Source organism: Xenopus tropicalis, chromosome 5 (genome assembly GCF_000004195.4).
Source record: "Xenopus tropicalis strain Nigerian chromosome 5, UCB_Xtro_10.0, whole genome shotgun sequence".
NCBI lineage: Eukaryota > Metazoa > Chordata > Amphibia > Anura > Pipidae > Xenopus > Xenopus tropicalis.
Genome location: NC_030681.2, coordinates 122,368,034 through 122,382,462, shown reverse-complemented (window position 1 = coordinate 122,382,462; position 14,429 = coordinate 122,368,034). Strand labels below are relative to the sequence as shown.

Here is a 14,429-nt window from a genome sequence, read left to right as displayed (position 1 = left end):
TGTCTCGGGCGAGTAACTTGCTCCGTGGGTTCTTACTCTTAAAGGCATTAACAGAATCTGTCATCACATCACTAGGAAGGGCATTCCACAACCTCACTGCCCTCACCATGAAAAACCACCTACGCTGCTTCAAATGGAAGCTCCGTTCCTCTAATCTAAAGGGGGGGCCTCTGGTGCGCTGATTGTTTTTATGGGAAAAAAGAACATCCCCTATCTGCCTATAATCCCCTCTAGTGTACTTGTACAGAGTAATCATGTCCCCTCGCAAGCACCTTTTTTTCCAGAGAAAATAACCTTGACAACTCGACAGTCTAACCTCATAGTTTAACCCTTCCATCCCCTTTACCAGTTTAGTTGCAGTGTCTGCACTCTCTCCAGCTCATTAATATCCTTCTGAAGGACTAGAGCCCAAAACTGCACTGAATACTCAAGGTGAGGCCTTACCAGAGACCTATAAAGAGGGAAAATTATGTTTTCATCCCTTGAGTCAATGCCCTTTTTTACAAATTTTAAAAACAATAGCAGCCACAAATGGGGGATGCTGGTAGCTTTAGTATAGTGACACTGGATGGCTGCAGGTTGGACACCCTGTTTTACAATTGCATACATTATAATACAACAGGAGTGATGTCACAACTGAAATATAATACAGTGCATTGTTTTGGTTTTCTGGATAACAGGTCCCATACCTGTATTATTGTTTTGTTGTCCTTGTGCATTGTAGATATATAATGTAGCGAAGCCTTAATATAGCAGTGCCAGGCTCATCTCAGCAGGCTGTACAACCAACACTTTCTAGGGATCAGACATTGATATCTCTGTTGTGTTGAGTAGGCATCTTCCTTAAAAATACAGCAAACCTTGCTCTTTATAGAACTGGCACCTCTTTACTTCCTTCCGTTGCTTTCAGCTCTAGCTCAAAATAAAAAAGTCCAGGGAACAGTGGGTATCTATAAAACCAGAACCCATTACTGCAAACTGACCAGTAATGTTTTCAGGAATCACCCATGGAGCTGTCATGATTTTTAGCATTATACGTCTGATTGCTTGTCACTTAGATGCTATTCTGTAGCTGTTCAAGGAGACTGCCTTGGCCAAAACAAGCAGTGTGGCAGTTTCCCCCCCCCCCCCCCCCTTTTTTTTTTTTTTTTTTTTTTTTTTAATAAATGCTAATTCCATGGCAGTATACATATTTTTGTATCAGGCTACACATCTCTGGTTTGAAATTTAGAAATCAATAAAGGAAAAGTCACATTTGCCAGCGGGTGTGTTTGGCTCCCACCACTTCCATAGCCAAAAGTAAAAATGATTCAGTGCCTTACATCCATAGATTATTTCATGCAGTATCCTGTTCTTTATTCTTACTTAATTGAGCAGGAGATGCTATACTGCCTCTAGTCTAGTCACAGCATTCTCTATATATCCCTATAGCAATAGTTCACAAAGTTAATTCTCGGCAGCATAAATCTGTCTATGTCTCTTACTTCATACATACCTGTATGTGTATATATGTAAAAATATATATATATATATAATAGATAGATATATTGGCCAAACCTGGAAGAGGGAGGCCACCATTGCTGAGCCACTAACACGTGCAGTGCTGCTCTCATGTTCCCCTCCTCTGTTGCTCTCAGCACATGACTCATGACACTTCCTTGTGAGCTCATATTGTTGCTTGGTTGTTGCTCATCCACCCAATGGCTCCAGGTTATTGGGACATACTGGAACAGCCTAATTATGACTGCATTTCACTCTTGTCCTATTATTACAGGATTAATAGTTTTCCCTAAAAAGATAATTGTTAGGTGAAAAAAAAATACAGCAGCTTAGAGCTACCAACTGACCTAAATTCAGTGCCGCTTACTGGTCACAGGGCAGAGATGTTCTTTCAGGCTTATCACTGTTATAAAACCTGCATTTGTTGTCTTTTTTTTTTTTTTGGAATTTTTTTTGAAGAGTGCTGCAGCTGGACTGGGGCCCATTCGCCGACTTATTGTGAGGCATTCTGGGATTGCATTACTTGCATTAGACAACAGAGGTTTTGCCTCATGTACATGGTTTTAATCTTCACTTTGCCTGTCCGTTTTTTTGCATTTCCCTGTTATCTCTCATGCTGTAGACTTTTCCCCCTGATTTGTTGAACTATAACCCCCTGCATCACAGGACTGTTAGAATCTCTTAAAGGAAAACTATACCCCCAAACAATGTCTATATAAAGACTATAAAGTCTTGCATAAACAAGCTCATATGTAAAGCCCTGCTTCATCCAAATAAGCCATTTTCATAAAAATATACTTTTTTTTTTTAGTAGTATGTGCTATTGGGTACTTCTAAATAGAAAATTGCCATTTTAATTATTAAGGACCGCCTCCTGGGATCAAAGGATTCACAGTGCACACAAACAAGCCAAGGCACACATACATGCTAGGCCCCATCAGCCAATTAATGGACAGAGTTCTGCCTTTTACTCCCACACTACTTCCTGTTACAGTCAGAGCTGCATTATTTCCTGTCAGGTGATCTCTGAGGGGGCACACAGCCCATCACTAAATGGGGGATCAAGGGAAGGATGTAAAAGGGCAATATTTACTGATTCCAGTGTGGCAGATTCTTTAATCTGTCACTTAACAAAATATAAATCTGTTGGTTAAGTATTCATTCTGGGGGTATAGTCTTCCATTTAATGCTACAAAAAGAAGACTTGTTTGTCCTATATGCAGCCAGTCCCAGTAGCACACCCTGTGCTGGAAATTATATTCAATGTTTGGGCACCCATTTATTTGACTTATGTTAGTTTTGGGCTGATATACTGTTACATCAGTATTTAGTTTGTCCCCCCCCCCCCAATATGAGGCTCCTTAGTAAATGATCCCTGCAGTTTCAATATCACTATCTATTTATGTACAAAAAGTGTTTTGCTTCCCAAAAACACTGCCTTGGTTATGCAATTTCTTGCTCCCCTGTCTCTGAGTTTGTGTGTTTATCTAACCCATTTCCTTGTTTTCTGCTTTCTTCATCCAGGAAGCTGCATTATGCCGACAACTTCCAATGGAGTCAGAAAACATGGCTCCAGTTCAGAACACAGTCAGCCCACCTGCCATGCCTCAAGAGATAAGACCTATAACAAACAATGGCTCTGACCCTTTCCTCAACAGGCAAGTCTCTCATTTCATTGACATAAATTTCCTGCAGCCCATACTGTTGGCCCTTTAAATGACCTGTGCAGAATAAGAAGTTGTTTAGAAGTTAATAAGTTTCCATATTCTGGAAATGGCAACACTGTATCATTGTTATTAGTAATAATAGTAATAATCAAGTTTTAGACTTAATTCTACTAGATACTGAATAACCAAATGTTGTGGCTAACACACAGACAGAGGTGTTACAGTTAGCCAGACACTGTTTAGGGTCAAAAAGATATTTTTTATATTATTCACTGCATAATGCCTATTAGAAATGGTAGAGAGATAATACTGTAGCAATTGAAAAAATTGTGTCCATAGTAGTGTGCAATATTTGTGTTCTTTATTTTTTATAGGGGGACAGTATTCAAATATGGTCCTAGGCTACATTATATTTTTAACACATACCATTTATAAGGTATTGAATAAGTGCTTAAAATAAGAATGGTGCAGGGGGCAACTGTTCCCCTAGTGACAGAAAGTAAGCCATCCAGTCTTGTAATACTGAGATACTTCATTGTATATTATAGTCTGTATATGGAAGCAACTACACTTTCATTAATGGTTCTTTCTAAGTTAACTGTATAATTTCTGCCAGGCATCTGCGCTATTTAGCATCCCCTCTGCCCCCAAGAGTTGTTGCTGACTTGCATTTCAAAGCATTGTGGACAGCCAGAACTGTAAATTCTAGTTCAGTAATATGACAGCACCAGGTTGCAGATTGCTAGATATAAAGGGGGTACTAAAGTACTACACATGGGGAAAAAAGTACATTTGTTTTTAATAATAATGCTAACTGTTGATTAAATGTTATATTATTAAAAGCAATTCTTATTAGAATAAAAATATGCATATAAATATTTACTGACCTTGTATCTTTGCTCATTTGCAGTGGCCCATATCACTCCAGAGAACAGAGCACCGACAGTGGCCTTGGCCTAGGTTGCTATAGTATACCAACCACTCCAGAGGACTTTCTCGGTAACATGGAGGAAATGGACACAGGTACGACATGCCTGCTACCAATCAGCATGGGTTGCCAGGGAGATACAATGCTAACTTTCTTCCAAAATCCATCCTTATTTGTTTTTAGCCAAAATTTTTATTCCTTGTGTCCGGAATTAGTGGCATATTTTGGTTTAATGACAATTATACCTTCTTGGCTAGAAGTTGAGCAAAGCGGGAGCCCAATAGGTAATAGGTACACCCTGCTGCTGTACACTTTCCTATTCTTACCCACCTGTCCCTTCTACTCTGTATGTAAAATATGCAATAATAGCAAATGTATTGTTCCTGACTTAAAATTGTTTATTAGTTATATACTGTGCTGACATCATATATAAAATACTAATTAAAGAACTATTACCTGCTTTGAAGCCATTAGGGCAGCAACAAAGATGGCAGCAAGAGGTATGGGGCAAGCCACTAGGTTTAACCAGGGCAAAGGTGCCACTATTCAAAATAAGATAAATTATTACCTCAATACCTGGTTCCCAGGAGTTACAAGGCTTAGCCTTCACGACTCCCTGACAAGCTTACATCCAAATAGACCATAGCCTCTCACTATCATGACCAATCTATGTCATTCACATGATTTGGTTTATTGACATCCAAGTTATTGTTATGAATGGTTTATTTGCAGATTATTTTGCAGCATACGCTTCTTAGACAGTAACTGTGCAATATGTTGAAACTTTGTCACATGATGAGCCTTGCCCTCATTCAAAGTTAAATATGTTTTAAAACTTTAATAAAATATAAGTAAAAAAAAAAACAAAACCCAGGGGAAAGGAAAATTTACTTTACTGTTCCTCCCAGTGCAAATATCTGTACTGAGACTCTCCTTCTCCAGCTGAAATTCCTAATACATAAGCAGTTCTGTAAGTTTAGACCAAACTTTTTCAGTTACTCCAAGCAGTAAATCTATATTCTTCTTGGTATCTTTGCTCAAGGTTCTTTAAAATATCTCTTACAGGTGAGATACTCGCCCAGCCTTCCATGAACCTGACCCCTCAAACACGTTTCCCAGATTTTCTTGACGCTCTTCCAGGGACAAACGTCGACCTGGGTACCCTGGAGTCTGAAGACTTGATCCCTAGTCTCAACGACGTAGAGTGTGTGTTGAATAAAAATGAGCCCTACCTCACCTGGCTGTAGTTGGTGTTAGAGGCCTCAATGTTCTTATTAACCCAGCTCCATTGTCTTTCCATACGGAAATGTAAGATGAGCCTGAGAATGAGTTCATCATCCACATGCTGCCATACTGACTTCAGTTATACTAAGTTCTCTTCTCCACTGTCTGGTTCATATGTATTTGTATACCAGTGTGCATGATTCTCTCCTTTATTCTTCATCACTATTGGCATCATTCTCTAGAGCTCCGCATCTACGCCACAGCCCTTCGTTACAAGTTGTCGGTTACGCAGATGGCTTTAAAGTAGAGCTTCGGTTGTGAGCTACAGGCATAGAACCAGCTTAGGGCTGCACCGTATAAGCAGACCATATTTATAACTAGAGAACCTAATGCATAATAACTGTTTTAATATAAGCTTTTTACAAATCAGCATAAGAATAGAAAGGCTGGAAATAGGGAAGACACGTATAATTTACGCTGTACTACCTATATATTTTTTGCAGAAGCACAAAAACTGTTTTGTTTTTTTTAGTTGCCATTCAGTATATTACTGTATCACTTTTAGATAAGGAATACTTCACATTTGAAAGTAGCATTTTGTTCGGTAATAGTTCTATACACTACGATATTGTAACATTGACCAGACTGGTACTAACTGGCACCATTTTTATAAACAATGTGATTACAATTTTTTTTTTTACCAATTTATTCTTTTTTAAACATTAGATGTTCTTGTTTATTTTGATAAGCACTATCATTTTGTAACTAATTTTAACTGACAAATTCAGTTGTTTTTTTCTTTGAAACACTACTCTAAATTTGACACTATCAAAGGGATAATGCTGTTTTTTTACTAAATGCATGAAAACATGCTCCGCGCGGTATATAGGTAGCCTGCTATATTCATTGTAAAATATTACTTTTTAAGAGCTGTATGCCTATATATTCCTCTACACACATTACAGCTAAGCAGTAAACACTAGCTAATGTAACTTGTAGAACTTACAAAAATACTCTATTTTTTTTCTCTTGCTGTTTCCAGCAGTGAGAAGTTATTATTTTGGGATGGCAGGCTATATCTACAGTATGTAATGTTTTATTAATCTTAAAGACTTTTTGCATTGTAAATGCAGGATTGATTACGCATACGGGCACAATTATTAGACCCAGATGCAAATGACATCCTAATATTGCTTTGTATGATGAATCAATATTATATTTATATCAAAAAGACTAAGCTTTATTTGTAATTCTTGGATAAAAACACAACAGTTTTGTGAAAGGCATTATTGATCAAAGTCTCTTAGTGTAACCATATGTAATCCACAAGAGACCTCATTTGCACTTATTGCGGGTGTGTGAGTTCCTATCTGGCCCCCAGCGGATCTCACAGGGCACCCATCTCTCTGGCAGTGTAGCTCTCTTGGAGCAGATGAAGAATGATTTGAATGCTTCAGATGCACTCAGAGGAATCTGATGGGCTTGGAAGAAGCTGATGACATTGGCACAGAATGATAGACAGAGATATATATATATATATACTTGAGGATCTGCCATTAACAGATGCTGGTGGAGCACTGCTTTGATTGAACACTAATTCCTTGTAAGCTGCCTTCAGAGGAAATCTGGGTCTGTAGCATAACATTGAAGTGACCAGCAGTCTCCCGGGCATGGGGCAGGGCAAAATGGCAGTGTATAGCCATGGTGTCACAAAGACTTTAGTAGCTGGTCTGCTCAAGGCCAAAGAGAAAACAACCCAGGACACTCATTGTGTTATAATTACAGAAGTATTTCAGAACCTACTGGAGTGTTTTGAATGTGCATAGTTTCTACTGCATTCACAGATGCAGATTATTACAGATATGAAATATTAAGGATAAATAAAGATTTAGACTTAGTATTGAGAGTGTTTTATTAAAAAGAAAAAATATATTGCTTTTGGAAAGTGGGATGCAGGCGTAGATTAGAAGAGAAATGGTTTATGGCTCGTTGAATCAATTCCTGGAAGTGAACTTTGTAGTTTAGTCAACATCATCATCGAATTCCCTTTCTGCCTTTTATCCCCACAAAATTGTTCCTTATGTGGTTCCAGGTTGGTTAAAAGGTAGAGTTCACCTTCATTTACACCAGGAATTGGGGTTTAAAGGGCATGTGTGAAGGTGCATGGCTATTACACAGTGTAGCATTTACGTGAGGTTCAAGAGACAAAATTGGAGGTTACTGAGTTTGTTTCAGCAGCATTACTGGGATTTGGAAGAATTGGTTTATGTGAAACTGGAGCAGTTTTAATATAGTTCTGATGGAATTGACACTCTTGTTTGGCTCAGGCTGAAATGCAGACTAGTAGTATCTGCCTCTCATTAGCCAGAGGGGGGAGAGATGGTGCTATCATCAAGCAACTGGACTGCAAATATAAAAGCAAAGCCAAAATTCATTCAAGGGATTTGAGATTAGGGGGTTTAGACTGCATTTTGAATAAAAGGTCAGTATAATTCCATGATTTCATGTAATATCATGGGTAGTACAATCTCTTTGCAACAATATATCAACATGTTGACATGTATATATGTATGTATTATGTTAGCTATTTGCATACAATATGTATTTTGTTTAGTCTATTTACATACATTTTCCTCAAGCTGTGCACTCAGGAGAAGTATCATGTTATGATATTGCAAACAGAGCCTTTTAAGCTGACAGTTGGGTGGCCCTAAGGTTGGACAGGGATTAAAGCATGAAAGTGTTTTACTAATGTGGGGACTGAAACACCCTAGTTGGGATTCCTCATGATAGGGATCTGGTTGTGAGTTTACATAATAGAAGGCCAGTTGGAAGCTGTAACCTGTCGACGTATTTTATTTTTTGTATTGGAAATAACTGTTACTCACTTGGCTCATTTTGCAGGTTAAGCCATGTATTCGGTGGTTATACCAGTTCTGATGTTTATACAACTGCTGACTGAAACTCCAGCATAATATATAGCATTTGGATTGGAAAGTATGATTTAGGGAGCTCGAGCCAAGCTGCAGCCAACTGCAGCATTAGAATGTTACGGAACTCAAATATCAGGTCCAATAGGTGGAGCAGTATAATGTTTGATATTTGTATTTGGGGAGACTCGAGGGCTGAGAAAGTCCTGGGATTCTAACTAGGCTGCGTGTGTTTTTACAGTGTTTCACTTTCCAGTGTAATTCCTAGATATGTGAAATAGCATTGAGCAGTAGCACCATGTTTCTCACAATTGTTTTTATGATATATAAAAGGGAAAATAAAGCAAAAATACAAACTGTATCTAGATAGTAACATTAAAGGCATAGTTAGAATATGCATTATTTGTTGCTTATTGTGTTCGGAAAGAGCCTCACTCACTGTGAGTACTTTTAAGAATCTAGATCAAAAAAGGGATATTCTGTTGTACTTTAGTAATGATTAGCAGAAACAAGTAACATGCCAGCTTTACCTTTGTACAACTCTCTGTACCGAAAGCTCTGCTTCACCTGGCTCTGTGCCGCTAGTGCCAAAGTGGGGTGTTGCTAAGAGTGAGGTTAGAATATAGACTTTTGGGAAAATTTCTGCAAACTTTCAACACCATTTTCATATAAAGATTATTTTACCCTACAATAACTTGCAATTGTGAATCACTGAACATATATTTGCTCTTCAAACTCCATCAGAAATGTTTTGGATATCATGGGTCTCACAGGAAGGATATGCTGGGAAGATCATATAACTATAGCTACAAACAAAGCGAATGGCACTCGGGACTACAAACAAGGGTATAACCCTTAAAAGTTTATTGATAAAGGGGTCACATTGCCCCGAAACGTTGCACCTCCGCAATAAACTTTTAAGGGTTATACCCTTGTTTGTAGTCCCGAGTGCCATTCGCTTTGTTTGTAGCTATAGTGCTTTTGGAGGGTGCCGATCCCTTCAGCAGTGTGCACCGGACAAAAATCTTTTGGAGTGTTAGGGTGTGCGGATAAGGTCTCTGTGATCCAAGATCATATAACTAGGCATAGTTTTTTTTTACGTGTAAAAATATGCCGCATAGATATGTATAGACTGTTGCTGCCCTCCAGAAAAGGTCATGTATAGCATGGATGAGCTGCAACTACCATTTCAAAAATGAGAGTTGTATATTATTTGCTGGAGGGCTGCCCCCTGGGTAACGGGGTTCTGTAGTAGAGTAACTTGACCCTTCCCATACCTTCCTGGGAAACCATTTCTCCAACTATCTTTGGCAAACAAGAAGCTGGGTGCACACATGCCAATTCCCACTTATTCACATATGTCCACCAGAAGTGATTTGGCTCCATAGTTGGTTAGCCATATTGCACAAATCTGATGGTCGGCCTTTTGGCCAAACAACTGGATCAAATAGGGAACAAGATGGATGTGCAGTTCTTGGTGAATTCACTTGAGATTATTTGTTTGCTTTATAACACTGTGACATGCATCTATCACACAATCTTCCTACAAAATATTATTTGACACTGTAGTGTACATAGCATAGATGTTCTTGTTGTGTTCCATCCATTTTTTTAATTACTGAACAACTTTTATCATGTTGAACAAATGTTTTTTTATGTTGTTGCATATGAATGTACTATAAACAGAGTACCAAACTGATCAAAATTTAAGAGGGAAAGATAGAATGAATTTCAAATCCCCATTGTCTCTGTACCATCTTAGTGGATAAGTTTGATTTTTTCTTTTGTTGGAACAACTATGCAATAAAACATCCAGAACGTTTGCATTTTTGTTTTGCCTCTTTTTTTCTTTAAATTGGAAATAGTGGGTTTTATTTTTGTTTTGTTTAAAAAATATCAGAAATTGTTGAACGCCAAATGGAACTGTTAGAGCCTTCAAGCTCAGGGTCTTGCGCATTGCACTGAGATGGCTGCATACAGTCAATTATTTGTAAACATTTTATCTTAGAAATACAAAAAATATGACAGAACCTCTTTAACCCTTTTACTGCCAGCCATTTTGGTCAAAGCGGAACTTGTATTGCCAGACAGTTTTTGAACATTTTGTACTGTTTCACTTTAGGGGCCTTTCCTCGGGGGGACTTTTAGTTTACCCAGGAAAACAATATATCGTTTTTTTTAGAACAACCTAAGCTTTTAAAATATGGTAGAATTTTTGTGTAATTCCAATTCTGTAACAAGATATAGGCTTCTAAATGTCTAAAAATGCAAAAAAAATCTAATTTTCCATAATATAATCACACATACTAGAAACAAAAATTATTTTATGCACGAATATACAACCGATTTGGAAAGTCCCATGTCTCCTGAACATGCCAATACCAAATATATATAGTTTTATGGAGATTTCTCACTTGTATAGGTCAAAAACTCCCAGCAGTACATTACCAAATTTCCAAAGCACTGCTCCAGAAATTTGCATACTTTAGATTTCAAGGCCAAAAATTCCACTAACAGAAGGTTTATCCCAGAAAATTGTACATTTTTGGAAAGAACAGATTCTGGGGAATACAGAATAGGCACAACTGTCTGTCTACTCCAAACTATCAAGTTGCAATGCTTTCCTAAAGTTATTGGTTTTTATCAAAATTTGTGATTTTTTTTTAAAAATCACTTCAAAGCTTCCAGTCTATAGTATCTTATCTCCTACAGGTCATAAAGTAACCAAATAAAACACCCTAAATATGAACGCCAGGGGTCCACTGAACAGTTTGATGCCCAATATGTATAGGTTTACCCAAGTATGTGGCATGTAGGGGCCCCAATGTGAACATACCCCATATGTACTGTCATTTCTGTCATTTCAGCTCCTGCAAAATCAACACATTTACATCATTATATGTGGGATAAAGCTAGTAAAACGTACCCTCACCCCAGAAAGTCATATATTTTTGGAAAGTACACATTCCCCCGAATCTAAAATGGGTACCCATGTCTTTCTACTCCAAAGTACCAAGCCGCACAGCTTTTCTAAAGTTAGCAATTTTGATGACATTTCCAAAAATCCCCTCAAAGCTTCCACTTTGCATATATACTGTCATTTCTGTCATTTCAGCTCCTGCAAAATCAACACATTTACATCCTTTATGTGGGATAATGCTACAAAAAAAGTACACTCACCCCAGAAAGCCATATATTTTTGGAAAGTACACATCCCCCCGAATCTATAATGGGTAAACATTTCTTCTTGCTTCAAAGTACCAAGCTGTAAAGCTTTCCTAAGTTTGCAGATTTATATGACATTTAGAAAATCGCATAAAAATGTTGCAATTTGCCGCATTTATCTCTCACAATTTCTTGATAAAGATCAGATAAAGACAAATCACCCCAAATAGGAACACCTATGGTCTACTGAACAGTTTGATGCCCAATATGCATAGATATACCAAAGTCTGCGGTATGTACTGAACCCAAAATGAAAATAGCGCATAAGGATTTCTCGCCTGCCAACTCAGCTTTTGCACACAGAGCCCCCTGTCAGTGTATTATGTGCCGAAACTTCCCCTAACTATACAGAGACCCCCACAAAACCATATATTTTTGGAAAGTACACATTCTGACAAATCCAACAAGGGTAAAGAGTCCTTTCTACACCAAAGTACCAATCTGCAAAGCTTTCCTAAAATTATTGGTTTTTATGACATTTCAGAAAATCGCCTAAAAATGTTGCAATTTGCCGCATTTATCTCACACAATTTCTTGCGTACAAAGGCAAGTCACCCCAAATAGGAACACCAGAGGCCTACTGAACAGTTTGATGCCCAATATGCATAGATATACCAAAGTCTGTGGTATGTACTGACCCCAAAACGAAAATAGCGCATATGGATTTCTCGCCTGCCAGCTCAGCTTTTGCACACAGAGCCCCCTGACTATACAGAGACCCCCAGAAAACCATATATTTTTGGAAAGTACACATTCTGATGAATTCAAAATAGGCAATGTTATTTTTGTTCACCAAAGTTACACCTACGCTAAAAACAGATTAGGAACACTTATACAGGGATAAAATGTGATAAAACCACAAAAATTGTGCAAATCAGTGAAACAACAAAATAAGTCACATGACAGTGTAATTAGTGGTCAGAATATCTGATCCAATAGTCACGCTGTCAAAATAAACAGTTTTTAGGTAAAAGAAACTAAAAACAAAGTGGTAAAATGAAAAAAAAAAACAAAAAACCAAAGTGTTTGTGTATACATGTGTGTACATGTGTAAAAGTTGTGTGATAGTGTGTAAGTGTGTATATGAGTGTAAATAAGTGTATAAAAGTGTGAAAAATGAAAAAAAAATAAAAGAAAAAGCTAAAATGTGTGCTGTAAGTGTGTGTAACTGTAGGTAAATGTGTGTAAATGCAAGAATAAAAAAAAAGTCCTTACCTGTCCTGAAGACCCGATCGCTCCTCTTCAGTTGGGCCGGCGCTGGGGGGGAAGGAGGAAGCAGCAGACGCGATGCGATCGCGTCTGCTGCTTCCTGGAGGGTCCTGCGACCCGATCGATCGCAGGACCCTCATGACAGCCCCCCTGGCACATTGCCCAGGGGGGCTGTCATTGTTAGAAGCTCTCTGCAGCGGCGGCACAAGGCGCCGCTGCAGAGAGCAGCGCTTAAATGCCAATGACGTATGGGACACGTCGTTGGCATTTAAGCCCTTTTACTGCCACAACGTATCCCATATGTCGTTGGCAGTAAAAGAGTTAAAGGAGACATATTGGATAAATGGGAAAAACTCTAAATTTTGTAGGCAATTATGAATAATATACGGTGCTGGTTTCACTTTGTGCTAAACATTAATCCTCTCTGTAACAATAGCCCCTTTATTGGAGCTCCCTATAGATCCTATCACTTCTCCGTCCAGTGTGAAATGAAAGGTGGGTGTGTCCTAACAGTCCCTGCCAGAAGCACAGTAGGAGGGGGAAAGCCAATCACAGCCCTGCACTCACACAAGCACAGACAGGCTTCAGTTCCCTATCAGGTCAGCCTAGCTGCTGATCGGTTCCTATCCTACAGTGCAGTGTACGGAGGGCCGCCGGCTCCCCAGCTCATCCAGAGAATTCAGCCAGCAGGAAGTGGAACAGATGGGCGGGACTAGTGGGGTTTTTGTGGAGTTTCTCAATAAATCAGCAGGAAATACAACTTATTTAAGCACAATCCTTCTATATCTAGAGGAGTATAATTCACTGGTACATTCTTAATTTTTATAGGATATGTCTCCTTTAAAGACATCCGAATACAATGTTTAAAGCTGGGTTATCTTCACTGATGCAAATATACAGAAAAGGAGTAAGTGCATGCTATGAGCTGCATCTTTATGAAAATACTAATATATGTAAGCATGTTTGCCTTTTAATAACAGTACAAGTCAGAATCAGATGTATTCATGCTAAATAAGTACAGGACAGGTTTGCAGTTTAACATAAGGTAAGGTTCCCAGATTTTTATTGATACACTTCTAATTCTGACTGATTATTCAGTTACAGCCATAGGGTCAAGTTCCTAGTCTTAAGAAATTTGACAGCCACACGTTACAGTAACAATAGGATGGGCTATTGGCATAGAAAGAAAAATGTACACATAAAGATCAAAATCTATTGTCAGCCATTGAAAAGAAACAGTTATTAAAGCCATAAAAGAGATGCTCAATTGAAAGGGCACAAGCACAAATGGAATGTGACTTCTTGGTTCTGTGATTGACAGCTTCATTTCCAATGATACCTAGAAGGTGAAGGCATCACAGTAAAACTAGTAAAAACACTTCCTTTCTAAACTCACATCTATAGAACATCTCTGGTTGGTGTTATATTACCCTTACTTCTCACTCCAGTTTTATGAGATGACCCCTTTTTAGGGATGATAACTGTTATAAAGATATCACCACATTCATTTTATGAGGACACATTGTTTGCTGTATATATCTTGAAGTAAAATGACACTGACACAGATCCATTCCTCATGATTTACTTTCTATTTTTACTACTAGTATTATCTATACATTCTTATGCATCACTCTTTATTTTCTGTGCTGCTTTTCTACTCTTAATGAGTTAACATCTCTGCAAACATTTCTTTTCTGGTCTTACCATAGCATACAGGTTTCTCCACCTTGTAATACAGTTTTCTTG

General features: G+C 38.2%; 1 protein-coding gene across 1 annotated transcript in view; it reads left to right on the top strand.

The window, feature by feature from the left end:
- Window positions 1-5,342, top strand: part of wwtr1 (WW domain containing transcription regulator 1) — a 62,852-nt gene extending 57,510 nt beyond the window's left edge. The window contains exons 4-6 of the mRNA NM_001195769.1: window positions 3,025-3,158; window positions 4,078-4,190; window positions 5,161-5,342. Of these exons, the coding sequence (NP_001182698.1) occupies window positions 3,025-3,158; window positions 4,078-4,190; window positions 5,161-5,342 (429 nt within the window). The remainder of the gene's footprint in view (window positions 1-3,024; window positions 3,159-4,077; window positions 4,191-5,160) is intronic.
- Window positions 5,343-14,429: the final 9,087 nt, after the last annotated feature.